General features: G+C 39.2%; 1 protein-coding gene across 1 annotated transcript; it reads left to right on the top strand.

Moving 5' to 3' along the window:
- On the top strand, positions 1 to 26,491 carry LOC149198882 (uncharacterized). Its single transcript, XM_089400395.1, has 17 exons — positions 1 to 597; positions 706 to 813; positions 934 to 1,083; positions 3,088 to 3,101; positions 4,355 to 4,374; positions 5,882 to 5,923; positions 9,170 to 9,260; positions 10,727 to 10,884; positions 10,972 to 11,552; positions 13,387 to 13,402; positions 18,455 to 18,687; positions 18,763 to 19,026; positions 19,143 to 19,725; positions 19,795 to 20,055; positions 25,399 to 25,529; positions 25,628 to 26,302; positions 26,441 to 26,491. The coding sequence occupies exons 1-17, from the start codon at positions 1 to 3 to the stop codon at positions 26,489 to 26,491; spliced, it is 3,975 nt and encodes a 1,324-aa protein (XP_089256521.1).

Raw genomic sequence — 26,491 nt, 5'->3', positions numbered from 1 at the left:
ATGACGAAAAAGGATTGCTCCTGCTCCTGTTTTTCTTGCTTTCTGGGGAGAAACACCCCTTCTACCTCCTCCCCCGCAACTGCTTCTTCCAAAGATGTCGATACAAATGCTGCTTCTCCAACTGTTGCTACACGACATGACCCCCGAATCCCTTCATCAACGTCAAAGTCAAATGCACAACTGAAGAGTGTTGAGCCGTCTTCCTCTTCTTCTGCACATCAAAACGCCTCCTCTTGTGCTGTTGTTGTAAAGCAGGATGAGGTGGTGCCTCCTCCATCAGGTGATGCCTTCTCCGCTCCATCTCATCTTCCATGTGTTGCCTCGTCCTCTTCCACCGTTCTAGAAACCGCTATCTCCTTCTATTCTTCCTGCGTTCCAACAGTGGTCATGGCTACAGAGGATATTTATCACTCCCAACAATCGGTTGCCTCCTCCTCTACTCAACCTGGAGAAGCCCAGTCCTCTTCTCTTCAAGGGATGTCCTCCTCTTCTATTTGCATCAGAAATAAAGACGGTTCTGCGCTGGAAGGAGACAATGTGGAGGTTGATCTCGACGGTCTTATTGAGCACATATCCCAACGCTTGGAACTCATCCAGGTAAACTTCATCGCTATCATTGATATCGATAATGTGATTTTATATGGACACCTGCACATTGAAAAATTAACCGACAGAATGAATGAAATTTCGCTTCCCTTTGTTCAGGGAAGCAAAAATTCGTCAAAAAGGAAGGGTGCTCAACAATATTGGCCCACTGCTTCCAAAACATTATTCAAATTAAAAGAGTTCGTATCAGAGGGAATCAATGTCGTTGTGAGTATTAAACTTGGACCTTCATGATTTGACAATGCTTAATTAATTCATAGAACTTTTATGGTCAAATTCGAGGATCGTGTCCATCATCTAAATTCTTCTTTATTTTATCATATTCAGCAAGATGTTATTCCTGGTGACGCAATCAAGACAGCTGTTAGCGGTGTCCTTCAGGGTATGGGAACGGCACACTTGGTTATTGCAGGTCTCGTTGTAGTAGCAAATATCGTGGAGAGGTTGGAAGAAGTTGATGCCAACAACGCTGAGTGCGTCTTCTGAGGGAATGATTTTTCTGGCCAAATTTGTCAAGCATGTCAACGAAAGTTCTCAAGGAATGTTAGAGATAATGGAGAATATCTTAGAATAGTGAATTGGGTCACGGTACCTTAAGATAGGAATTAGTTTCTATTTCTTAGGGTATAGTTTTAACCTCCCTAAATCTATGATTACTATATAATGTGTGATGTATATGGACGCCAGACTCTCCTGATTCAGACTCTCTTTTGTAGAGCTTACTAGTCGTCGTTTTTTCATTAATTCAAGCATCGCTTTTTAACATGGTATCAGCGCTGCAGGGTCGAGGACCCTGTACGCTGAGTGAAGGATTTGTCAAGCACAACTGAGGCAAAATCATCGTGTGGTTTGGAGGAAAAATCATGCCGATCCCACTGTGAGACTTGCTCATATTTTTGTTTTGCCGACCGTCACGAATCTGTGTTGGATAATTGCGTCGACTGTCGTGAATCCGTGGTGCTAAATCGCGCCGACTGTGCAAACAAAAAAAGAGGTGGCTGTGCATCTTTGTTTGGACCTGCTCAGAGATCGCTTGGAGTAAGGTTGCTCCGATCTGCAGAGACCTGCTGTGGAGGATCGCCATGGAAGAACATCCGTGAAGGACTGACATGGTGAGGGCGCGTAGTGTGGTGAAGACTGTGTGGAGGAGACCACGTGGTTGAGGCCGGCAGACCTGCCTGAAGTCTGCGTGGAGGAGGCTAGAAGATCTGTGAATCGCCTTTCCACTGACAATTGTTGCCTGCATTGGCTTGGATCACATCAAGGATTGGGGAGACTGTCTTTGACATAGATTAAAAAAAATTCCTGTCAAGTTTTTTTTTTTTTTTTAAATCGCCAAGATGAATAATCAAATGATTGAAGCATACTTGAATGAGCATAACAAGCTCGATGGCTCCAATTATGCGAATTGGAAATTCAAGATGCAAACTCTGCTAGAAGTGCAGAGGCTTGGACGATTACAAATGGGGATGAGCAAAAGCCAGCAGTTGGATCAGCATCGATCCCAGATTGAGAGAAGCGAGAAGGTAAAGGAAGGACGCCGCTGAAGATGTCAGTGAAAACACTGCATCATACCACATATCAAATAATGTAAATCGACAAGCGAGATTTGGGGAATTCTAAAGGATTTGTATGAGATCAGGAATACAAATCATCTTTTGTTCCTGAAGAGCAAGATCTTATCCCTGAAGATAGAGGAGAATGAAATAGTTGCTGCCTTCATAGCAAGGATCAAAGATCTGAAAAACAAATTGGTAGACATTGGTGATACAGTTGCAGATACAGATCTAGTAACCATTACCATGAATGGTGTGACCGATGACTACCAAATGTTTATCATTGGGATAAATGCGAGAGAGAAAATACCAAAGTTTGAAAAACTAATAGGAATATTGATGCAAGAAGAAGAAAGAAGATCGATTCTGAAGCCCCAGAATGTCGATCTTGCGTTGATGGCGAAAAAGAACTTCTTCAAAGGAAAAGGAAATCCGCAATAGCAAAACGAAGGAAACTCACAAAAAAGACCAAATCAGACTCAAGGTATGCATCCGAATAGAAACAACTCTGAAATTAAATGTTTTTATTGCGGAAAACTTGGTCATATAGCTAAGGAGTGCAGGAAGAAGAAATATCATGAACAACAGCAAAAGCAGAAACGACATGCAGGTCATCTCGCAAATGATAATCATGAGCAGAACTTCAGATTGTTCATGGCAGAGTTTGATGAGAATGTTGATGCAGACATCTGGTATGTAGATTCAGGAGCATCAACACATATGATGGGGAACAAGCAATGGTTCGAAGATTTTAAAGAAATCAACAACGGAGCACAAATCTACCTAGGTGATGATAGAAGTCATTAGATCAAAGGGTGTGGAAAAATTTCTGTCATTTTACCTAATGGTACTGTAAGACAAATTCATAATGTCATGTATGTGCCTAGTGTAACAAAGAACTTGATTTTTGTATCCATGATTACAGATCAAGATCTTAAAGTTGAATTTTTTAAATCTAACTGTTATATTAAAGATCTGTTAGATGGTATGAAGACTATTGCTACAAGAATTCGAACAGGAGGTCTATACAAATTGGATGTAAGACCAGCACCAATTCGAGCTTTGACAACAACAAGTTTGACTACAGAAGAGCTGTGGCATCAGAGATTTGGTCATATCAACTACAATGATTTGTTGTTACTTCAGAAAAAGGAAATGGTAAGAGATCTTTCTATGTTAAAAAAAGTGCATAATGATTGTGATGCTTGTACATTAGGAAAGATGCATAGAGAAGAATTCCCTGTTCGAGTAGAGAAGAAACAAAGAGACATACTTGAATTAGTGCACACAGATCTTTGTGGACCCATGCAAACAAAGTCATTAGGAGGTGCACTATATTTTTTACTGTTTATTGATGATTGCACAAAGTTTTCTTGGGTATATTTTTTGAGTAAGAAAAGTCACACATTTGAATACTTTAAGCAGTTCAGAAACATGATTGAAAAGCAAACAGGGAAGCATATAAAAATTCTCCGCTCCGATCAAGGGGGAGAATACAGGAAGGATGAGCTTATCAAGTATTATAAATACCATGGGATATTACAGCAATTCACAGTACCCCATACTCCTCAGCAGAATGGAGTAATGGAAAGAAAGAACAGAACATTGGTGGAATGTGCTAGGAGCATGTTGAAAGGTAAGGATCTTTCAAATGGTTTTTGGGCTGAAGCATTGAATACTGTAGTTTATTTGAAAAATAGGAGTCCTACAAAGAGTCTTGAGTTTAAAACTCCTTATGAAGCATTATATGGATTTAAGCCTGTAGTAAAACATTTAAGAGTGTTTGGGTCTAAAGAATTTGCCCATATTCCAAAGGAAGACAGAAGAAAACTAGATTCAAAAGCCATCAAATGTACCTTTATAGGGTATTGTTCACAATATAAAGCTTATAGATTATTTAATCCCTCTACTCACAAGATTTTCATTAGTAGAGATGTCATATTCCATGAGCAGGATCATGAAGAATCTGATAAGCGCAATGAGGAATGGGATATTCTGTTCTTGGTGGAAGAAGGAAGTGATGAATCAGGTGATGGAAATGAGTAGCAGCAGCAGCAGCGACAGGAAGGAAAAGAAGAGAATTCAGATGCAGTAGTCAAGCCGAGTCCAGCAAAGGAAACTTGGATTAGGTCAGAAGCTACACCAACTCTCAGAAGCTCAGGTAGGCAGACTCAATTTCTTGCTAGATACAGGGAAAATGCTTTTATAACTAGTATGATGAATGTTGTTGAACCTTCTAGTTATAAGGAAGCAAATGAATGTAGTGAATGGAAAACAGCTATGGAACAGGAATATGAATCTATAATCAGGAACAACACTTGGGAGCTGGTTGAACTTCCTAAAGGGAAACAAACCATAGGTTGTAAATGGTTGTATAAAACAAATATTAATGCAGATGGAACCATAGATAAATTAAAAGCTAGATTGGTAGCAAAGGGGTATTAACAAAAAGAAGGCATTGACTATGAAGAAACCTTTGGCCCTATAGCTAAACTAAATACCATTAGAATGTTAATTGCTTTAGCTACTAAGAAACATTAGATGATTCACCAACTAGATGTAAAGTCTGCATTTTTAAATGGAGAACTTAAAGAGGAGGTTTATCTAGAGCAACCTAAGGGGTTTGCCTAGAAAGGGAAAGAGCATTTAGTTTGCAGATTAAAGAAAGCTCTATATGGACTAAAACAAGCACTCAGGCACTGGTATGAAAAGATTGATTCATTTTTTCTGCAACTTCGCTACAACAAAAGTAAAAATGACCCTAATATGTATACCATGAAAAATGAGCAAGGGCGCATAGTGTTGATTTCTTTGTATGTAGATGATTTAATTATAACAAGTGATGCTATTGCTCTAATCAAAGAAATCAAGCAACAAATATCACAGGTGTTCGAAATGAAAGACCTTGGTGAAATAAGATAATGTTTGGGTTTTGAGATCTGAAGAGATTCAGGACAAACTTTTTTGTCCCAGGGTAAGTATGTCAAAGGTCTACTGGAAAGATTCAGGATGGATCAGTTTAAGGCTGCAGCAGTACCATTACAACAGAACATTAAACTTCAGAGTGAAGATGGATCTAAAGCGGCAGATGCAACACTTTATAGACAATTGGTTGGGAGCCTACTCTATCTGACCACTACTAGACCAGGTTTGGCTTATGCAGTCAATGTGCTAAGTCAATACATGTCCAAGCCACTTGAGAGTCATTGGAATGTAGCAAAATGTGTTTTGAGGTATCTACAAGGCACTGTATGTTGATTTAGATTGTCATTGATGTCAATATGGCAATATTCTAGGATACTAAATGATGATATGAAGCCAAAGATAAGCAGAGCAGATCCGTGAAGAAACAGGAGCAAGAAGCCAAGGAGCAAAGTCATCATGGAAGCCATTGGAAAGACATTGGAAGCCATTAGAAGTCAAGGACAGGAGCAATAAAAGAAGAGCTATCAGAATAGTTCATTGGAAGTAGTAGATCCATGAAGTAACAGGAGCTATCAAAGAAGAGCTATCAGAAGTCAAAGGAAGACCTATTGGAGCAAGAGAAGCATATCGGAAAATTTCATTGGAAGCAGTTTATCAGAAAGCCATCATGAAGCCAAAGTGTAAGAGCGGAAGAGTGAGGAGAAGCCACAGGAAAGCCAAGCCATGAGTAAGAGTTTGTTACAAATTGTTCTTATTAAAATATCGCATATGCTCAAGAGTAAGGGCCATATCAGAGATATCACATGAAATATCGGAGGAGCCAACATATCAGAGGAGTTAACATATCGGAGGAGTATTGCAGAGTATCAGAAGAGTTAACATCAAAGGATCCATATCGGGAGTATCGCATGTAATATATGCCCAAGAAGAACCAATAGGAAGAATTCATCAGAAGGAGCATAGAGGAACACGCAGCGAGGAAAGAGCCAACAGGAGCAACAACTATCGGAAGAGTGGGGGTAGGAAAGTACGACTCAAGTCTCGCACTCAATCCTAACCGTTGATCTCATAGTCAACCCTTAGATCACGGTCATCAACACTTAGATTACAGTCAATTGCAGGGGTTAAGGCCCGTTTTTAATTCATGTGCTAGTCGAAGTCCTGCAAACCGTTGTTTGTGATAAAGTTGTGGACCCAGAAGCTTATTGGAATACTGCATCGCAAGTTATGAAAGGCTTGTCAACCCTAACTGTCGATCTCATAGTTGACCCTTAGATCACAGTCATCAACCCTTAGATCACGGTCAACTGCGGGGGTTAAGGCCGGTTTTTAATCCATGTGCCAGTCGAAGTCCCGCAAACCATCATTTGTGATAAAGTTGTGGACCCAGAAGCTTATTGGAATATCGCATCGCAAGTTATGAAAGGCTTGTCACACTGAATTCCCTGACTGCGACATAAGGTGCGGACCCGATCGCTCCATTATTAACTGCCCTATTGTAATATCGCATCCGCGTGTATCGGAACCTTCACATCGCAAGTCTTAAAGGAATGTCACACTAAAACTGCGATTGCGATAATACATGCGGACCCGAACAGGTTATAGTAACAGCCCTAAGGTAATATCGCATCCGTTGAATCACAAATTTCAAAAAGGATGACATGTTAAATCGGCCGATTGCGATATGTATGCGGACCCATTGCACCATTATAATACCTCCTAAAGAAATATCGCATCCGTCACATGTCGCAAGTCTTGAAGAAATGTAACGATGGTTAACCACCGATTGCGATAAGGTTGTGGACTTGATGGGTTTATTAACAACTGCTTAAGATCGCATCGCATCTGCTCCGTCGGCAGTAGTGAAATCATTGTGTTATGTGCAAACCTCCGAAAAACTGTGATTGCGATTAAGGTGATGATGTGGCTGGTGGGACCACCCATTATATGGTTTTAACTATGTTGATATGTGAAGATCGATGATGTTGATATTGGAGGACAGAGTATGTTATGGGCACGACTTGTAAAAGACCTCCGGAAGTTGCGATTGCGATTAAAGGAATGACGTGGCACGTGGGATCTCCAATATGGGTATAACCTCTCTTGTGATGCGATTTCCGTGAACAATCAAGTCTGTGGATGAAAGGGCCTCTCTGATATAATTCTAATATGTGATATCATAAGTCGGCCTCTCTCCCAAATGAACGTGTCTTTTGAGTATTGGTGAACTCGAAGAGATAGAGGAAGCCGAAGATCAAGTGAGCGAAGAAGGTCGAGTGAGCGTAGAGGAAGCCGAAGATCAAGCAATCGAAGAAGGAAGCCAAAAGGTCGAGCGAGCGCAGAGGAAGCTGAAGATCAAGCGAGCGAAAAAGGAAGCCAAAGGTCAGGGCGTATCAGGCATCTATAACAGAGAACAAGGAAAGGTTCACAATTAGAAAACTGGAAGAAATAGAGTATGTCATAGGTCCAACAGAACAGAAAAAGAAAAAGGCCGAAGGTCCAGCAGGATAGGAGGAAGCCGAACGACCAGCAGAAGATGAAGATCTGTTTGACCTCGAACCAGTCAAGTAAGATTTCATCAGTCATCAGTTGAAGGGAGCAGTAGACAACACCAACGTTGAAGTATTTGTAAGTATGTTCTTTGGAAGTAAGATACCGCGATAATCACTTCTAAAGCAGTTATTGTGACAATAAAAACAGAGGCTTGAAAATAGAGAATTGTTTTTATGCATACATTGAGGCTTAGCCCAGATATCTTGTTGGAAAGCTTCAACAGATCTTGGAAGCATTATTGAAGATCATGATGCCTATTTGAAATCATTATGAGTTAACATTGCAGAATCTGTGTGGACAGTATGAAGAGTTGTGAAGACTCCTTCATATGAAGACAGGCTGTCATTGATGATGTAGCATGGAGACTACACTGAAGCTGTAGATTGATAGAATTTAGTGAAGAAGATTTTGGACCACCAAGCATACCTTGACAAGATAGGGTTGGAACCCTTGGGGTTGGTGCCTCAGAATTGGAAGGATTGGTGTCCTTGGAGTTGGTGCTCCTAAATCCAAGGTTGGTGCCTTGACAAGACAGGGTTAGTGCCCTAGAAGTTGGAGCCTCACAAAATACCAAGTTGGTGCTTGGCAACAGATTGAAGCCTTATATATATTGTATCTGATTTATTGTAAATATTATATGAATAAAATCATTTATTCCTATTGTTCATTTTTGTGTTCTAAATATACATGATTTAACTGGTAAAAATAACAATTGAAAATAAATATTGATTCACCCCCCCCAGTATTTCCAATGCCATAGACTATGGTATTATTTATACTGATTCCTCTGATGTTAGATTGACATGATTTACAGATTCAAACTAGGCTGAAAATGTAGACGATCTCAGATCCATAACAGGCTATGCATTCAACATTGGATCCGGGGTGATTACATGGAGCAGCAAGAAACATAACACGGTTTCCTTGTCTTTAGCAGAAGTAGAATATCAAGCCATGTGCGCAGCGACATGTGAGGCAGTTTGGTTGCGAAGACTTCTCCAGGATGTTGGAGAAGAACAGAAAGATGCAACAACAATCAGATGCGACAATCAAAGTTCAATCAAACTTGCTAATAATCTGGTGTTTCACAAGAACACTAAACACATTGATACACAATTCCACTTTGTCAGGGAGAAAGTGCAATCAAAAGAAATCCATCTTGTATATTGTAATACATGTGATAATGTTGTAGACATTTTCACTAAACCTCTGGGCAAAATTAAGTTTGAAATGTTTAGGGAGATGTTAGGCATATTTGTGAACCCCTTCTCCATTAAGGGGGAGTGTTAGAGATAATGGAAAATATCCTAGAATAGTGAATTGGTTCACAGTACCTCAAGATAGGAATTAGTTTCTATTTCTTAGGGTATGGTTCTAACTTCCCTAAATCTATGATTACTATATAATGTGTGATGTACATGGACAATGTAGAGCGTTCTGCAGAGCCAGACTCTCCTGGTTCAGAGTCTCTTTCGTAGAGTTGACCAATGGCTATTTTTTCATTAATTCAAACATCGCTTTTTAACAAGGAATGTACAATGTAATCAAAGAAGCAACCGAATTGGTAGTCGAAGGCTACATCATGTGCTGTTGTCAGATTGACTCGTCAAAATTTTCCAAGTGAGTCATCAACAGTCTAATCTTATTTGTTTGTTTGACTGTTTATATATTGATATGCACATATAGAGTCCTCTTGATGAAAACCCCACAACTATGTCATTAAACAATCAAATGTTTCAGAGACCTGCTAATAACCCAAAACCGAAGCATTCAATCAAATGGATGCAAATCTACTCTCCCAATTTGTCCCCGATTTGGACTAAATATGGTAAATCTACTCTCCAAGATGTCCCTGATTTGGTCCAAATATGCTTCGTTCTGAAAAAGGAAATCTCGTTCAATCTGCTACACACAAATAACAGTATCAGCTCCCCGTAATAAACTGTCAATTGGAAATAGAGTAGGTACTGCAGCTCTTCAAAGAAGTTTTCCTACCAAATTCATACACCACACATCATAAATTAAAGAGGCAAGTAGCAATGAGAGACTTCTAACAAGTTTACCTCAGTAAGAGTCCAAACAAAGTATCATTCAACCCACGACATGAGAATCCTTTATTCAATCAAATGGATGCAAATATTCCCTGGTAAATCTACTCTCCAAGTTGTCCCTGATTTGGTCCAAATATACTTTCTTCTGAAAAAGCAGATCTCATTCAATCTGTTTCTCACATACACAAATAGCAGTATCCGCTGCGTGTAATAAACTGTCAAGAGGAAATAGAGTAGGTACTGTAGCTCTTCAAAGAAGTTTTCCTACCAAATTCATACACAAATAACAGTATCCGCTGCCTGTAATAAACAGTCAAGAGGAAATAGAGTAGTTATTGCAGCTCTTCAAAGAAGTTTTCCTACCAAATTCATAAACCACACATCATAAAGAGGCAAGGGGCAATCACAGAACCCTAACAAGTTTCTCTAAATCTTTATTCAATTCAGATCAAGAATTAGATGCATAGGAAAAGCAAACAGAGATATCCTCTGTTTTTCCCCCTTTTTTTTCTACTACTTGAAACCAATTATTAGCTCTCTCTCTCTCATCTTACCCACTGCTCACTTGTTATAATATTTAAATTGTATTTTATCCCACTGAAATATAGAGGATTAACGTATTTACACCTTCAACCAAATGAAGTATTCACATGATTCAAGCATATACATGATTCTTTGTACCATATCCAAGGAAATCTTATTCTGATGTTTACCTTCAATTAAAATGAAATAATCATTAGAAGTAGAAACATTCAACCATAAAGGGATGTGACTAAAATAACAGTCCAGCTAAGGCACATGACAACTCCAACCTTTTCCTATTATTAGAATTTAGATCTGGCCATATAAAAGGTCCACGTGTGCTTCCACTTCACTGCTCCATAATCAATGGAGCAATTCTCTGTTTGCCTTTTTGAATGTTCAACTTTCTTCTCCGAGAATGCCGCTGCCTCGGCCCTCGTCCTTGTCAAACGCATGCCCATGTTCAATAGAGAGAAATCAGTGTTCTAATGGAATTTCATTGAATCATTACAGGTTCTTCAAAGCCTTGGTAAACAAGGAAGATCTGGATAATTTTAGACAAGAGATAGATCACATGTACAGGCAGATTTATACACAAATGGGTGTTTGTATTTTAGATGCTAATGACCGGAAGAAAGCGCCTATGTCCAGAAGATATCTGGAACATGCAGGTGAATACACTGTCAAATTAATTTATTCAATTTGAAGTCTTTATTACTACAGACATGGATCTAATGTTAAATGTTTTGTTGAAACAGTTGGGGTTAAGGAGCCAGCAAAAGAAATTATTGACCTTTTGGAATGGGGCAATGAAAAGAATGTTATTGCGGTTATGTTGCATGGATTGGGAGGAATAGGTAAAACCACCCTTGCAGATGCCGTCTTTTCACTCCTTGACATTCAAGGATGTAAATATTCCACAGTTCAACTCTTCGAAAATATCGATTCAACTCCAAAGATAGTAGAGTTGCAGAGATTGATCTTAAAAGATTTTTTGGAACATGGAGAGACGGTTCCAGATATTAGAAAGCATGAGGATGGACAGCAAGAACTGGGCGGAATGTTAGAGAAGGTGCCCGCCTTTATTTACATTGATAACGTTTTGGGGCAAGATGAGCTTGGGCGGCTTTTGCCCAAGGATATGAATAAAGCGAAGAAAGTGACACTGCTTCTCACTGCACGTAACATAGATGTGCGTAGAGCGTTAAAATTGAAAACTATAGTTTATGCTATGAAAGGGCTTCCTGATGTAGAAGCTATGCATCTTTTGGGGAGAGAAATTTATGATGAGACAAACTACAAAAAGAAGCAAATAAATTTTACCCAATTGAACAAGATCGTACAGTCATAGGGTGGAATTCCAAAACTTTTGGAACTGGTAGGAGGATTCATACGTGAAGAAAATGATAAACAAAAAGCCTTTAAAATATTGTTGAAGGAGAAAGAAAAATGGGACAGTGAAATTGGGAAAATAAAGTCTTACCTCTTTGCATACAATTCTCCCCCTGAGGTAATGCAATATCTGTGATCACTATAATAATTCCTTTGAAGTAATAAGAAGGAAAAATCAAAGGTAACCACTATCCACTTTTGGAGATCAGGACCTAGCCTTCCCGATGCTCAAAGAGGTCTCTCTCTTTAAATTTTAACTTTGTTTTAGATAATATGTTTTAGGCTAGCTATGATTGTTCAAGGGGTTTTGATTTTGTTTAAAATTGGATGGTGGGATCTCTTAAACAGATGGATAAATTTATATCTTTTGGACCATTGGGCTATGGAGTCAATTGATAAGGAAGAAACACTGGATAAACCCACTATAGGGGATGTTCCAAGGGAAAGATAGCAGAGTGTATTTCAGAATGTTTGAGACAGAGGGGTGAAAGGGTTTCACTCGGGGTGAAAGAGCAGTTAAGGGTTCTCAGACCCGATAATGAAAGAGAAAGGAAGGGGTAATCGAAATCAAAGGGCAGTTAATAATCCTTTAACTTGGATTATTTATGAAATCAATCGAAACCAAAGAGCAATTAAGAATTCTTTAATTTAAATATCAAAAGAAAACATTCAAATGCTTAACGGTTAAAACTGAGTGTGATTTAAACAAGCTCTGAAATATTATTCCAGTTATAGCATTTAGATTGAAACACATATAAGATTATAAATAACTTTGATAAATTGACAAAGACACATGAAAAATACTTGTCTGAAATTCACTCAACACATGAATCCTTAGAACAGTTTGATCTTTATTAATCAATCCAGGTTGCTGGCTCATCAACTGATACAATAACGTTTTAGGTCTTCTTGATCAAAAAGTCTATAGAAGTGTCTAATAGAATCCACACTACATACTTCGAATTGTGAAGTATTTATACAAAAATTTGTTACAAAATATCTCAAACTAATTTGAGATTTAATCTACGAAATAAAATATCTTTTTGCGAGAAGATAGAGACAACTATTGAATTGCTTCATGTTGTCCCTTTTATTTTGGTACTGCTGGCTTTTATGGTTTGATTTTAGCCCTTTATGCTACTTTGTTGTTTGATCTTTCACGCTGGAAGCTTCATTTACTTTAGGCTTTCATCTGATACACTTTAACACTGATACACTTTGACTCTGTTGATCTGTCTTTATCTTTTTACTTGGTTGTTTTACTTTTACTGTACATTAACCTTTTTACTGCATATTTCTTACAATAAATCAGTTAATTTCTCCCATGCTTCAGCATCAGGTAATTGGATTTTTAGCATCCTCCTATATATTTCATCTGCCTCGATGTATTTGGCAAAAGTAGGCTTATTGATAAACAAGTGTTTTACCTCATGCTGGAGGTAAAACAAGTTTTCAAATGTCTGGTAGAGTACTTTGCCTATTGGCAATTCCTTGATTGATGATGTATTGACCTGTTCTTTTGCTAGCTCTCTGATTTTGCTGTTGTAATCCTGTTGTGTCACGAGCTTGTCATTTATTACTAAGGGTCTGGGTAACCCTTTCTCTCTCAAAATTTGAAACTTAGTCATAAATCTGTCAATGGCTACCTGAATATTCTGACACTTGTTCTCTAAGTTTAGCACTAAGTTTCTCTTGGAGAGGACCTTTCTCACCTCCAAAATTGTCCCTGTTCTGTCCTCTATTTCTAATTCATGAAGCTCATACTTATTCTTACTGTTAAGGAATTGGATAATTCTGGTAGCATCTTCTGGCATTTCTCCTAATTCTTCTTTTACTCTTTGGGTGGCCTCTATAACCATCTTTATTAAATCTATCTGTTTAAAAATCACCTAAATAGATGGCCAAATATCATTAAAAGAGTCAATGATATTGGCCTATAGTAGTTCCTTAGCCTGCCCAAGGGGTTCTTTTAGTGTTAGGTTCTTCTCCATGGCTTTTAATCTCTCACTCATCCTGGCAGCTTTTTGCACTTCTTCTTTGTGCATGATTTTAGCAGGCTTGTAATCGGTTTCCAAGCTTGTCACCTTTTCTTTGAGCTTATTCATCTCTATTGTCTGTATGGACATTTCTTCCATAGATCTAACCAAATTTGTTGCTTCTTCACCTGATGTACCTGCTGCTAATGTAGACTCTGTGGAAACTGGTTGTGTTGTGGCCATTTGAGCCGTGGGAGCCAACGAGGCTGCCAATGTGGAAGGAACAACCGTTGAGACTGTTGGGATGACATTCATTGATGTAGTGCCAAGATCACTTTGCTTCAATTAGATTAAACTGTCCAATTCCTTCTCTGTCTCCCTTAATTGATCATTTAGTTTGAGGACTAAGTCCATCAACTCTTCATGCTTGGTTTGGTTTTCCAAGATTTCTTGTGTCTGGGGATGCTGCAGCTGAGGTAACTTCAATTTCTCTTTGAGTGCTGCAATGTCATCATTCTTTTTCTTGATGAGTTGTTCAGTAGCTTTGATGTCTTTGGGATCATGTCCCAATTCAATCACTAAGTCTTCCAAAGACTTGATTCTAGTGTCTTTGGCTTGTGAGGAGGCCTTCTCCAACTAATACTGGGTTGAGATGTTATTCAATGAATTCTGCAACTGATGGGTAGCTATGGCTTTTCCTGTAAGGGTGGAGTAAATCATTTCTTCACCCTATTTGTGAAATTCAATTTGGTCAATGGGATGAATATGCCTTGCCAATACCTCAAAATCGATATTCTTGAAATCAATTGATGTCCTTGGTTGTTGTACAGTTGGCTTTATGAAAGACATTTGCATCTTTCCTTCCTTGATGTCAAAAGATGACATCAACCTGGTTTGATTAGTAGGTGTAAGCTTGAGATACTATGCATAAGATTGTGCCTTCAGTTTTTCATTTCTCATTTTGATTTCTTTAAACCTGTCCTTAATATCCCTATCTTTATCAGCAGGGCTACTAAATGAGGAGACTTCTACACTGAGCTGTCTTTCTAAAATTTGAGTCTGTGATGCAGATGGGTCCTGTGCTTCTCCAGATGGCGTTGTTCCCTTGCTCATGTCTAACTCAATATTAATTATTTTTGCTGAGCCTTCTGTGTCTTCCTGTTCTGAAACAGGATTGAGCCTTGGCCTTTTGCTCTGGCTGGCTTCACACTGCACATTGGATGTGTCCATGCATGAACTAGAGGCTCCCTTTCTATTCCTCTTGGGATTCTTTTCCTCATTTTGAGGAGTTTGCAAAACAACAAGGATACTCATGGTTCCTTCGTGCTCTGGTACCTGCAGGAATGAGCTTTCATCAAGCTGTCTCTCTAGATCAAACAATGTATTTTCAACATCTACCTTTGTACTATCCCTGTCTATGAGAGTGTTTTCCAACCACTCAGATTCATTGGCATATCTCTATATTTCTGGTATGGGGTGATGAATGTAAGGTCCCAATTTGACATTTTGTCTAAGTTTGGTCATGAACCCTTGGGGGTCATATCTCCACATGAAACTGTTTTGGAACTTCATTTGTTGCAGAATCTGATCTGCTTCCTGCCTTGCTTCTCTAGAATTGCAAATGAAAGGGCCTAACTGATTTTTGACTTTGAACTGAGTTCTTTTCTTAGCTGAGACAAAGTTGACTTCATCATAGTTCATTATTTGCCTATAATACTCTAGAGAAAATAACCTCATGGGGAGGTATTTGGGGAGTTTGTATGGGGCTAGTTGGCAACCATAGATTCTTATTTCAGTGTGATTTTGGTAAAGGTACCAATCTCCCACTTTACTTTGCTTGGACAATTGGAGGACTCTTTTGATCTCTTAGCTTATTCTGGGTGGAGGACATCCTGTCAGTATGGTCATGACTGAATGGACAAAAGAGTCAATGAAGTCTGTGTAGGTGTATGGTGATGAATACTTGTGGAAAAGTGGTGTCCAAAATATAACAGACCTAGGCTGGCTTTTGATATCCAACTTCTGGAGGGTGAAGAGAAATCTGTCTAAATGATAATACAAAAACATATGGTATAGTACAGATGAGTACTTGAATACTCTTTCATTGTGCATTCTGGTAAATTATTCATGCATTCTTTCAGCTATGAACTGGGCATAATTGTACAAAGTAGCAGGAGGCTTTCCTGGGGTGAAAATGGACATGAAGGCTAGGATGAGCTCATCAACAAATTCATTAGTGGTATAGCCCAAAATACATGATATCATAGTCACAATTTGCTTGCCCCTTTCAGAGAAAATGGCAGAAACATATGGAGGGGCATCTTTAGGAATGTGTTGCTCTTCTACAATGAAAGTTTGGAATATTTGGGCCAATCTAGAGGGACTCAACTTGGTGTATAGGTCTAACAAATCCCCAATGGAGAGTGGGGTCAGGTTTGGACCTGGTTGGACTTGCAACATCTCATTAATTGATTCAGCTGTAATTGTGAACAAAACCTTTTGGTTAGGGGACATTATAGCTCTCTAGCTGGGAATGTAACAGGCATGGCACATATGGACAATTTCAGGAAAAATATGTACTTGGGGAAACTGGTATTTGGGAAAATTGGAATCCCAAAGGTTAATGTTATCAGAATGGTTAAGATATCTGTCTTTACTCAAACAATGAATTTTGAGCAAGACCTCATATGCACTTGTGTCTCTGATTTGAAAATCCCTATCTGCCAGGGGAGGTGGTTAAGGTCCAAATGGGGAGTTGTGATAGGTCTAACATCCATGGCGACGGAGGCAGCCATAATTCAGTTCTTGTGGATTTGAATTTGGCAATACAGGTTTATTCAAAGGTTTTGAAGGAAACTAGAAGCTTTTAGAAGGGTTTGGGTGTGCGCTTTGAATTTAAAGTAATTTCAATTAATTTTACTTAATTAAAATACTTTTAAATACTGAACGTTTTCAAATTTGAAAGGGTGACTAGTAATTTGTCTTTAAATACTTGGAATTGGGTGAATTAACTTCAAATTCAGAGTTCACGACAACTGCAGAAGTTTGAATGGCTCTGGTACGGATTTGAGAGCTTGATTGGGGTCTTTGTAGCTTCTTCAGGAGTGAAATTGGAGTTCAATGGGTGAATTCAATGTTTGCAGGTGTCGCAATGGTTTGTAAAGGTTTTACAAAGAAAATGAGCGAAAAAGGCGAAATAGGGCTTCTCGGCCTTTTTATTGAGCAACGGTCACTTTTTGGCGAGTAATTTTACAAATGAACAGTGGGCGGTTTTTCAGGTTTGGCGGGGAGGTAGTCTCCCAAGCCATCACACTGCTCTCATGGAGGAGGCGGTATTTAGGAAGGGTCACCCAATTTATGCTAGCACTTGACATGTAGCAGATGGGGTCGGGCAAAACCACTTTATCGGGCGGATAATGGTCAGACATCGGGTGAACCCGAAATGGCTGTGGACCATCAGATGTGGGCACTGATGATCGGACGGTAGTCGGGCGAGGGATGTGCGTGGATGATATGAGCATAAGCTTCGGGGGGGCCTAGGGCTTTAATCCTTGGTGGTTTGGAATTAATTAGAATTTAATCGTGGATTAAACAATCGGGCAAGGCTTAATGACAAGATTAGTTTAGCTTACCACGCAGTGATGTATTAAGTGGGTTTTGTCAGGAATATGAGACAAAGCATACTTTATAGCTAAACTAAGGGTTGGGATATTTATAAAAGGATTTAATTATATACGGGAAAAGGTATATTTGGGAACTATAGTATAAAAAAGTAATATGAAATGAAATGAGTGGAGTGAACATACCACTAAGCATAATGTAACATTTGTGCATTTTATTCACATATAGTTTATACTTACGATAAAATCATTTTGTGGGTTGTTTGAATGAATAAGAATTTTAACTTGGAGTTGTTTACTTTTCCTAGGCAAATGAAGTTTATCCTTAGGAAAAGGGGTTTTATTAGGGTAATGAAGGGAAATGAATTTTATGAAGGGAATTCTAACACTTGATGTCCATAAGTTATTAAGCCGAGGGTCCGGTCCCACCAAAAGTCAGAGAAATTCTTTGAGCCTTTATGACTTGAAGGATTTTAAGTACTAGAACTTACTTGTGGATGGAGAAATTAGTAAGTAAATGGGTGAAAAGAATGAAGGGGAGTTAGTTAAATGAACTTGTAAACCATTGTTTTTGTCTTCTTAAATGCTCATACACATTGAAACATAGAATCAAACATGATAAATGTGTTTTTATCCAATCAACTTTATGCTTCAGCGACCTTTCTTCTACTTACCCATTATTTACCCTACCATTTTTTTTTCATTTTATTTAGGTTCATTTAGACTAACAGACCTTTATCATTCATTTTTCTTTTGAAAAGTAAACTATCTAATTCTAACCTTATATCATCCAAGGGCTTAGATTAAATTGATGAACTCCTTTTATTTTCTCTACCTATCTAATGATCTACCAAGATTAAACTGTTTGGTCAGATTTTATTCTCTAACTATAAACATAAAATTCAAAGCATAAAATAGTCAAGATTAAGAAGTTTGACTACCATGGGTTGTGGTATGTATGACAAGCTGCCCACAACCATTATTTAAGATAGAAAAGCAATAAAATAGTAGTGGCATTTAGACTTGCACACTTTCATGATCTGTTTTTGTTTTTGGGGTTAATATATTTTCATTTTTTGATCTTTTCTTATTCTTTTTGTCCTTTGATATTTCTTTTAGGACATCTCCTTTTTAAATTTTTTAATTTTTAATATAGAAAACATTTGTAGAAAGTAAAGGTATGTACAATATTACAAGGCTTAACCTTAGCCAATTCAAAATTATGAATCCTATCACTTTAGGACCCTAACAAGATCCATTTCTGGACATTTGTTCCTTTTTCAAAGGATGGGCTTGGGACACAGTGGCAGATATTGTGGGACAGATTGAACTGGATATGCTGGAAAGTAGAGCACTTGTAACCAGAGGCACAAATGGGGTTGTAGTTGTACACGATGTCATTTTGTTAATCGGTCTTCAGAAGACAAAGGGAATAAGATTCACATTCACCAATGGAAAGCAAATTAAGGAGCTTCTAAATGAGAAGGTATGAGATCATGGAATTAATTTTGTTTAGTATGCCTATATGTATTACTCAATTATATTTAATAATGTCATGCAGGAAATTCCAGATATCAAAGGAATATGGCTGAGTGAAAATAATAAGGATCTATTCGATATATCAGCGTCAAAATTGGACTTCATGTATAGTTCCCTGCGTATTCTTGCACTGGGAAACTTTATAAAAGTGCAGGACAAATGTAATAAAAAGTTTGGGAACTTGATCTTTCTACAAGCTGCAATTCCCAATCTTCCCTTTGATGTATCCAAGTCAAAGGGATTGAAATATTTGAAGTACGAACCAAAGGATTTGAATTTCCGTAAGGTAAGTCTCTTTCAAATCTTTAGCCAATGCCTGCCCACTTATTTTTCTTTTAAAAATGAACCCTTTTATTAGTTTTAATGATTCGAATAACTATGGTTGTCACAAATAACTTGCAGCTACCGTCGAGTCTTAGATACATGGGGTTTGATGGAAGGTTACATCCCCATGCCTTTAAAATTTCTTCCGGCGATCTTCAGCAACTTGGGAGTTTGCGGATACTAAATTTGACCCACTTTGTAGCGTTGAAAAAATTGCCTGAAGACCTGGGAGATCTAGTACATGGTTTGGAAGAACTAACACTTTCATATTGCACATCTGTAGAGGAACTACCAAAGTCAATTTTGAAGCTTCAATCTTTAAGATTAATCAGAATGGAATACTATTCGAGTTTAAGGCAATTGCCTGAAGATTTTGGATGGTTGACTTCTTTGCAAGAACTCAATTTTCAAGGTTGCAAGAATCTAAAATTGCTTCCTAATAATTTTGAGAAACTCACAGCGTTGAAGTTACTGGATCTGTCCTTTTGCGAAAGACTACTAGATCTCCCTCATGGATTAGGAAACTTAACATCACTTGCTGAATTAGGTTTGAAGAAGTGTAGTGAGTTAAGAAGTATTCCAGAAAGCATTGGACAGATGAACTCTTTGGCCTTGTCAATGGATATGTCAGGCTGTTCAAGTTTAAAAGAACTACCTAATGGCATCTGCAACCTTTCCTTTATCACAGATCTTTCATTGGTTAACTGTAGCAATTTACAGAGGCTTCCAGATAGAATTGGGGAATTAGTAAATTTAAGAAAGTTTTATTTGGAAGAATGTACGAGTTTAAAGAAACTTCCAGAAGGTTTTGGTCAACTCAAGTGTTTGAAAAAACTGGATTTAGCTGACTGCTACAACCTCGAAGAATTATGTTATGACTTCCATCGCCTTTACTATTTGGAATCTCTACACCTGGATGGGTGCCACAGTTTGAAAAGGCTTCCTGAATATTTCCATTTCCTTCCCTCATTGCGACGGTTTTATCTAAGTGGTTGTCCAATGTTGAAAGGGAAAGAGATGGACCTTGTATTGAAGATAAAAATGTTGGAGTTACTACACACCTAAGACCTTCATTACTGGCACATGCAGACACTTAATTAGAGCATTCACTGACATGCAAGGCTTCAACATTGGAATCTTCACCAGATTGGTGCCTTTGACTATCCATGCATGCATGGGACTACATGCAAGATCCTTTCTACATGATTTACTCCCTGATTTGCTCCTCCTTTCACTCCGTAACTCGCTAGTTCTCTCTGGAACTTGTTTTAGGTGTTGAGTTCTCTCATTGATCACCACTATGGCGCATTACCTTGGGATCTTCACCCAGTAATGCTATATCATGAGCATTGTAACCTATTTTCTGAATCAATCATTCTTTTTGTTCTTTCGATTTTCTTTTAGTGTTTTTGCTCTGCAAAGTTGTGTGTTCAACCTTTACTAGCTAGATTCATCTGTGCAGGTTTTCTAACACATTTACATGGTATCAGAGCCCACAGGTTGCTAGATAAAAGGCGTACCAGTACTTTATTTTGCAGGTATTACAACTTGGAGATCGAAGATCGACAGAAAAATGGAGTTTCCCAAAGCATCAATCCTAACACCGTACAACTATCATGAATGGAAGGACCAAATGGCTCGATACCTTCGTCAGAAAGGGTTGTACAGGATTACCATGGCTGCAGAAGTGGAATCCACTTCAGCCATAGAGAAATCCAAGTACCTCAACTGCATGGATGAGGCCCACGAATCCATATGCATGTGCATCTCCCTAGAGTTGTAGTTTTATCTATCTCCCTGCAATACTCCCAATGAGATTTGGAAAAAGGTTGAAGAACCCTACAGGAAACAAGATGAGATGAAAGGACATCTACTCGAAGTGGAGTTTCTCTCATTGGATCTACGGAACTATGACAAAATTCAAGAATTCTTCACCAAATATAATGATCTATTACTGCAACTCAAGGGTTGTGGAATTGAAAAATCCAAGGAGGAGAGTTGCCAAGTTCTCTCTATTATGTCAAAGTTCGGACTAGAATACTCCGCCTTTGTGTCTACATTTCATTCAGTAAGGCTCGCAACAGGTAAATCCTACACTATGCCTTCTCTCAAAGAGTTCATGGAGTCTCTCACTTTTGAGCAAGATAAACTCATTGGCATGGGGAAAATCAAACCTCCAAAAGCGCATGTAGTTGCTGTGCAGGATGGCAGCCACAATAAAATCACAGATCTGATTCAAATAAAAAAAACAGCAGCAAAAAGACAAGGGAAAAGAGCATTCCCATCTAAAGAAGGAAGGGTACACCAAGCCCTTCAATGACTCCTCCAACTCCAGAAATGAGAAAGGGAAGAGAGGAGACAAATGCACCTACTGTCATCGAGGATTCCATCTAGAATCCTCTTGCATGAAGAAACAAATTGACCAAATGGCAGAAATCCTTCAGAAGAACAACCTTAGGGACCAGATCCTTCATGGCGCCAAGAAGAAAACTGAGGATCTGCCACATGGGAAATGTAACAATTTTCATGCTTTAGTTGCAATTAACTCTTCTCCTAATACATGGATTATAGATTCTGGTGCATCACATCATATGGCTGCTGCAAAGGAAGTCTATTCCTCTTTGGATGCATGCAAAGGACCTCCCATTCTCATGGGAGATGACTTACCTATTGAAGTTGCCGAAACAGGTAGAGTGAAACTTTTACATGGAAGCTTTGAAGATGTGCTTCATGTTCCAAAACTTTCAATAAACCTGCTTTCAGTTTATCAGATCACTCATTCCCAGCACTAGAAAGAGAGTGGATTTCACTCCATATGTAGTGAACATATATGACCTACATAGCAACTCCAAAATTGCAACCGGTGAAGTAAACAATGGAGCTAGATTGTATACATTTTCTAAATTTATTGAATCTGAATCCTCCTTATTGCTTACACATGCTGATGATAGTAATAGGCTTTGGCATGAGAGGTTTGGCCACTTAAATTACAGGTATATGCAACAGCTAAGCAAGCATGAGATGGTGAAAGGCTTGCCAAATATCAGTTTCTCCAAAGGAGTTTGTGAAGGGTGTGTCCTTGGCAAACATCCTAGAGAAAAGTTTGACACCGACAAGACTCACAGAGCATCCTCTCCTCTAGATCTGATCCATAGTGATCTCATGGGGCCTTTTCCTCATCCTTCCATCAACAAAGCAAGGTATGTGCTTACAATTATTGATGATTTCACATGGTACACTTGGGTGTATCTTCTTAGGGCCAAATCTGAAGTTTTTGTGCACTTTGAAGATTTCAAAGCACTAGTTGAGACACATTTAGAGAGAGATCAAAGCCCTCCGTATAGAAAATGGGGGGGAATATGTTAACACAGCACTTCAGAACCTTTGCCTTGAGTTCGGCATATAGTTGCAACACACAGTTCCATACACTCCGCAACAAAATGGAGTTGCTGAGAGAAAGAACCAATCTCTTAAAGAGATGGCTTCTTGCATGCTGCATGCTAAGTCACTACGGGTTGAAGCACTTAATTGTGCTAACTACATCTAGAACAGATCTCCTCATAGATCTTTCAAGGATCAGACCCCCTTTGAGGCTTGGAGCGGCACTAAACCGGAGGTCACCCACTTCCGTGTTTTCGGATCCCGAGCATGGGCGAGGATCCCCTCTAAAAAGAGGAAAGCTCTTGATCCACAGAGCATTGAGTGCATCTTTGTTGGATACCCTGATGGTGTGAAGGGATATTGACTCCTGATTTCCTCTATGGACAAGCTCATCATTGAGCGAAGTGTCCAATTTGAGGAAAGTTTCTCGCATGTACATCAATTGCCGCATGCAGACACCTTTTATCTACCTCATGACCAAGATGATGACTCAGTACACTTAGATGCAGATACAGAGCATGTAGATGCCGAGGTAGAGCATGCAGATATAGAGACAGAGTCTTCAGATACAAATCCAGTGCATGCATATGATGATCCACATCCAAGCCCAGATCGGGCTTTCAGCAGTGAATCAATTTCCCTTGTCATAAATCAGAGAACAAGGAGCTTAAGTGAGATATATGCACAAGACCACCCAGCTGCTAGAAATGGTCTTGTGGGGGATAATTCTGATCCACGGAGGACTAGATTAGAGTTTATTGAGCCTCCTCTTGCCCTCACTGCCACTGAACCAATGCCATCCCGACATTGTCATTTGGTTCAGTCTTCTGATCCGCAGTCTTATACTAAGGATGCTGGGCATCCCTCTTGGGAGTCCGCCATGGAGGAGGAGTACAACTCCCTTCTCGAGAACCAGACCTAGGATCTGGTCCCCCTTCCTTCAGGAAGGAAACTTGTCTGATACAAATGGGTCTACAAGACCAAGAGTGTTGCAGATGGGCAAATCACCAGACAGAAAGCTAGGCTAGTAGCCAACGGCTTCCAGCAAGTTCATGGCATTGATTATAATGAGACCTTTGCTCCAGTAGCAAAGATGGATTCCATACGCCTTGCACTTGCCATTGTGGCTGCCCAGGGGTGGGAAGTACATTAGATGGATGTGAAGAATGCCTTTCTTCACGGAGACCTATCTGAGGAGATCTACATGGAGTAGCCACATGGTTTTATTCAAGATTCATCTTTGGTCTGCAACTGAAGAAGTCTCTCTACGGCCTTAAGCAGGCCCCGAGAGCTTGGTATGCGAAGATGGATTCTTTTCTCTTATCACAAAACTTCGAAAGATGTAAGTCTGATCCGAATGTTTACATGCTCAGGACACATGACTCTCTTCTTATCTTAGTTTTGTATGTGGATGATCTCCTGATCGCCGGCTGCTCGGTTTCAGCCATTGCTGCAGTCAAGAAGACCTTGCATGATAGGTTCTTGATGACAGACATGGGTCCATTACACTTCTTTCTTGGTCTTGAGATTAGCTAGGATGCCACAGGCATCAAACTCTCTCATGTTAAGTATGATGGGATCTCCTCAAGAGATTTCACATGACTGACTGCAAGCCAACACCGACTCCTTTTCTGTCTGGGGTCCGCCTTCAGGATGGAGGTGACACTCCATTAGTTGACAGTACTCTCTATCGACAACTAGTGGGGAGCTTACTATACCTCACCCACTTCAGACCAGATCTCTCATATGCAGTAGGGGCAGTTACCAGATACATGCAGGAGCCGCATGAGCTACACCAGAAATCTGTCAAGTGCATCCTCCGATATGTGCAGGGCACCATCACCTTCGGGATTCACTATGCAACAGGCACTGCATTGAATCTCCTTAGCTTCACAGATTCTAATTGGGTGGGCGACAACATTAATTGCAAGTCCACCTCCGGATATTCACTCAGTTTAGGGTCTACCCCTATCTGTTGGTCGAGCAAGAAGCAGACTGCTATTGGTCTCTCTTCAGCTGAGGCCGAGTACAGAGGAGTAGTCAACATCACCATTCAGGCTCTATGGCTACAACACTTCCTCACTGAGTTGGGCGTCTAGTTCCACCAGCCCACTGTCATCTGGTATGACAACCAGAGCACTCTCAAATTTTGCAGGGATCCAGTACAGCGGCAACGGACGAAGCACATAGAGATCCATATGCACTACATTAGAGACTTAGTACATGATCGGGTCATTGATTTGCAGTTCTGTCCTTCAGTAGAACAGACTGTAGACATTTTCACCAAGACATTCACTGAGCAGAAGTTTCACTCTCTGCGCGATCGTCTTGGAGTGAAGGACACAATTGCTTAGCAACTGTCTTTTCTTCCTCTTTTCTTTTGATTACATTGTATTTTGAGGGGGGGTTTTTCCCACAAGGTTTTCCCTCTTTCCTCAATTTTAGTACAAGTTGCACTATATTTTGAGTGACCTTTGGCCTTAGTTGCCAGGGCCCATTTTCTATTTTTCCCTATAGTGGTGTTCAGGGGGGGTGTTGGAGGTACTGCACACCTAAGACCTTCATTACTGGCACATGTGGACACTTAGTTAGAACATTCACTGACATGCAAGGCTTCAATATTGGAATCTTCACCAGATTGGCGCCTTTGACTGTCCATGCATGCATGGGACTACATGCAAGATCCTTTCTGCATGATTTACTCCCTGATTTCCTCCTCCTTTCATTCCGCCACTGGTTAGTTCTCTCTGGAACTTGCTATAAGTGTTGAGGTCTCTCATTGATTACCACTATGGCACATTACCTTGGGATCTTCACCCAGTAATACTATATCATGATCATTGTAACCTATTTTCTGAATCAATCATTTTTTTTGTTCTTTCGATTTTTTTTTAGTGTTTTTGCTCTGCAAAGCTGTGTGTTCAACCTTTACTAACTAGATTCTTCTGTGCAGGTTTTCTAACACATTTACAAAAAAAATTACAATATGTGACAATCGTCGATAGACGATTATTGCTGAAGAGATGGGAAGAAATTCAAACAGAAGGCAATCCATTATGGTCTTTGGTAGTGCGCACAGGACAGGTAACATAACATCCATCCATCCCTATTATGTGGACTTTTATAATAAATATGGAGTATATATAATTTTTTCTTCGCACTGACTTTAGATTTCTCTTCAGGCTTTGTCGAAGGATGAAAGGGATAATATAGAAAAGAACTTGTCATCAGAACTCGATTCGCTTCTCACCAATGGACAAGGAGAGCCATTCCATCTATCTGACCATCTTCGTGCAGACTCCCTCTTGCTCCTCATGTTTGATTTCCATAGAGACTACTGTTATGATTTCCCGTGGCCTTTATTTGTAGACACGATAGATGAAATCCAAACAAACTTTGAAATAATTTATATGGGCAGCAATTTTAATAAATTGCCTGTGAATGTGAAGGGCAAAATTGTGGGGCATAGGAATCGGGACACTCGTGTTTATGATGTGCATCGAAAAGTTATCTTAACATTCGACACTGCAGATCAATCACGGGAAGAAGATGGAAAGTATTCTTATATTCAGATGAGAACGAAGATGGTGAGAGACAAGAAAGGTGCTACTAAATATCTTCCTTGTTGGAAACTTTTGACAGGCCGTGAAGTGGAGGAATTTTTATTGTGTAACTGTAGAAGTTACCACAGGTTGACACAACTAGTACAAACAGCCAGAGAGAGTAATATTGAGTTGTTAAAAGAACTGTTTGCAACTGGAAGGGAACCGACCACTGATATTTTTCAGAGAAATAAAAATTATGCATCAGAGAAGGTATTAAGTTCTGTGTTTTGTAAAAATTATGCATCACAGAAGGTATTAAGTTCTGTGTTTTGTAGAAATTATGTATCAGAGAAGGTATTAAGTTCTGTGTTTTGTAAAAATTATGCATCACAGAAGGTATTAAGTTTTGTCTTTTGTTATAATTTTTTTGAACAATTTTATCATTTCTAGATATTTATAATAAATTTTAGCCTTCCTCTAAGAGCTATTTTCAGTGGTTAG

Source organism: Pinus tabuliformis, chromosome 2_1 (assembly GCF_031772625.1).
Source record: "Pinus tabuliformis cultivar Carrire ecotype Pingquan chromosome 2_1, CPIR1, whole genome shotgun sequence".
Classification (NCBI taxonomy): domain Eukaryota; kingdom Viridiplantae; phylum Streptophyta; class Pinopsida; order Pinales; family Pinaceae; genus Pinus; species Pinus tabuliformis.
The sequence above is the reverse complement of the archived record's forward strand: the minus strand, read 5'-3'. Positions and strand labels throughout refer to the sequence as shown.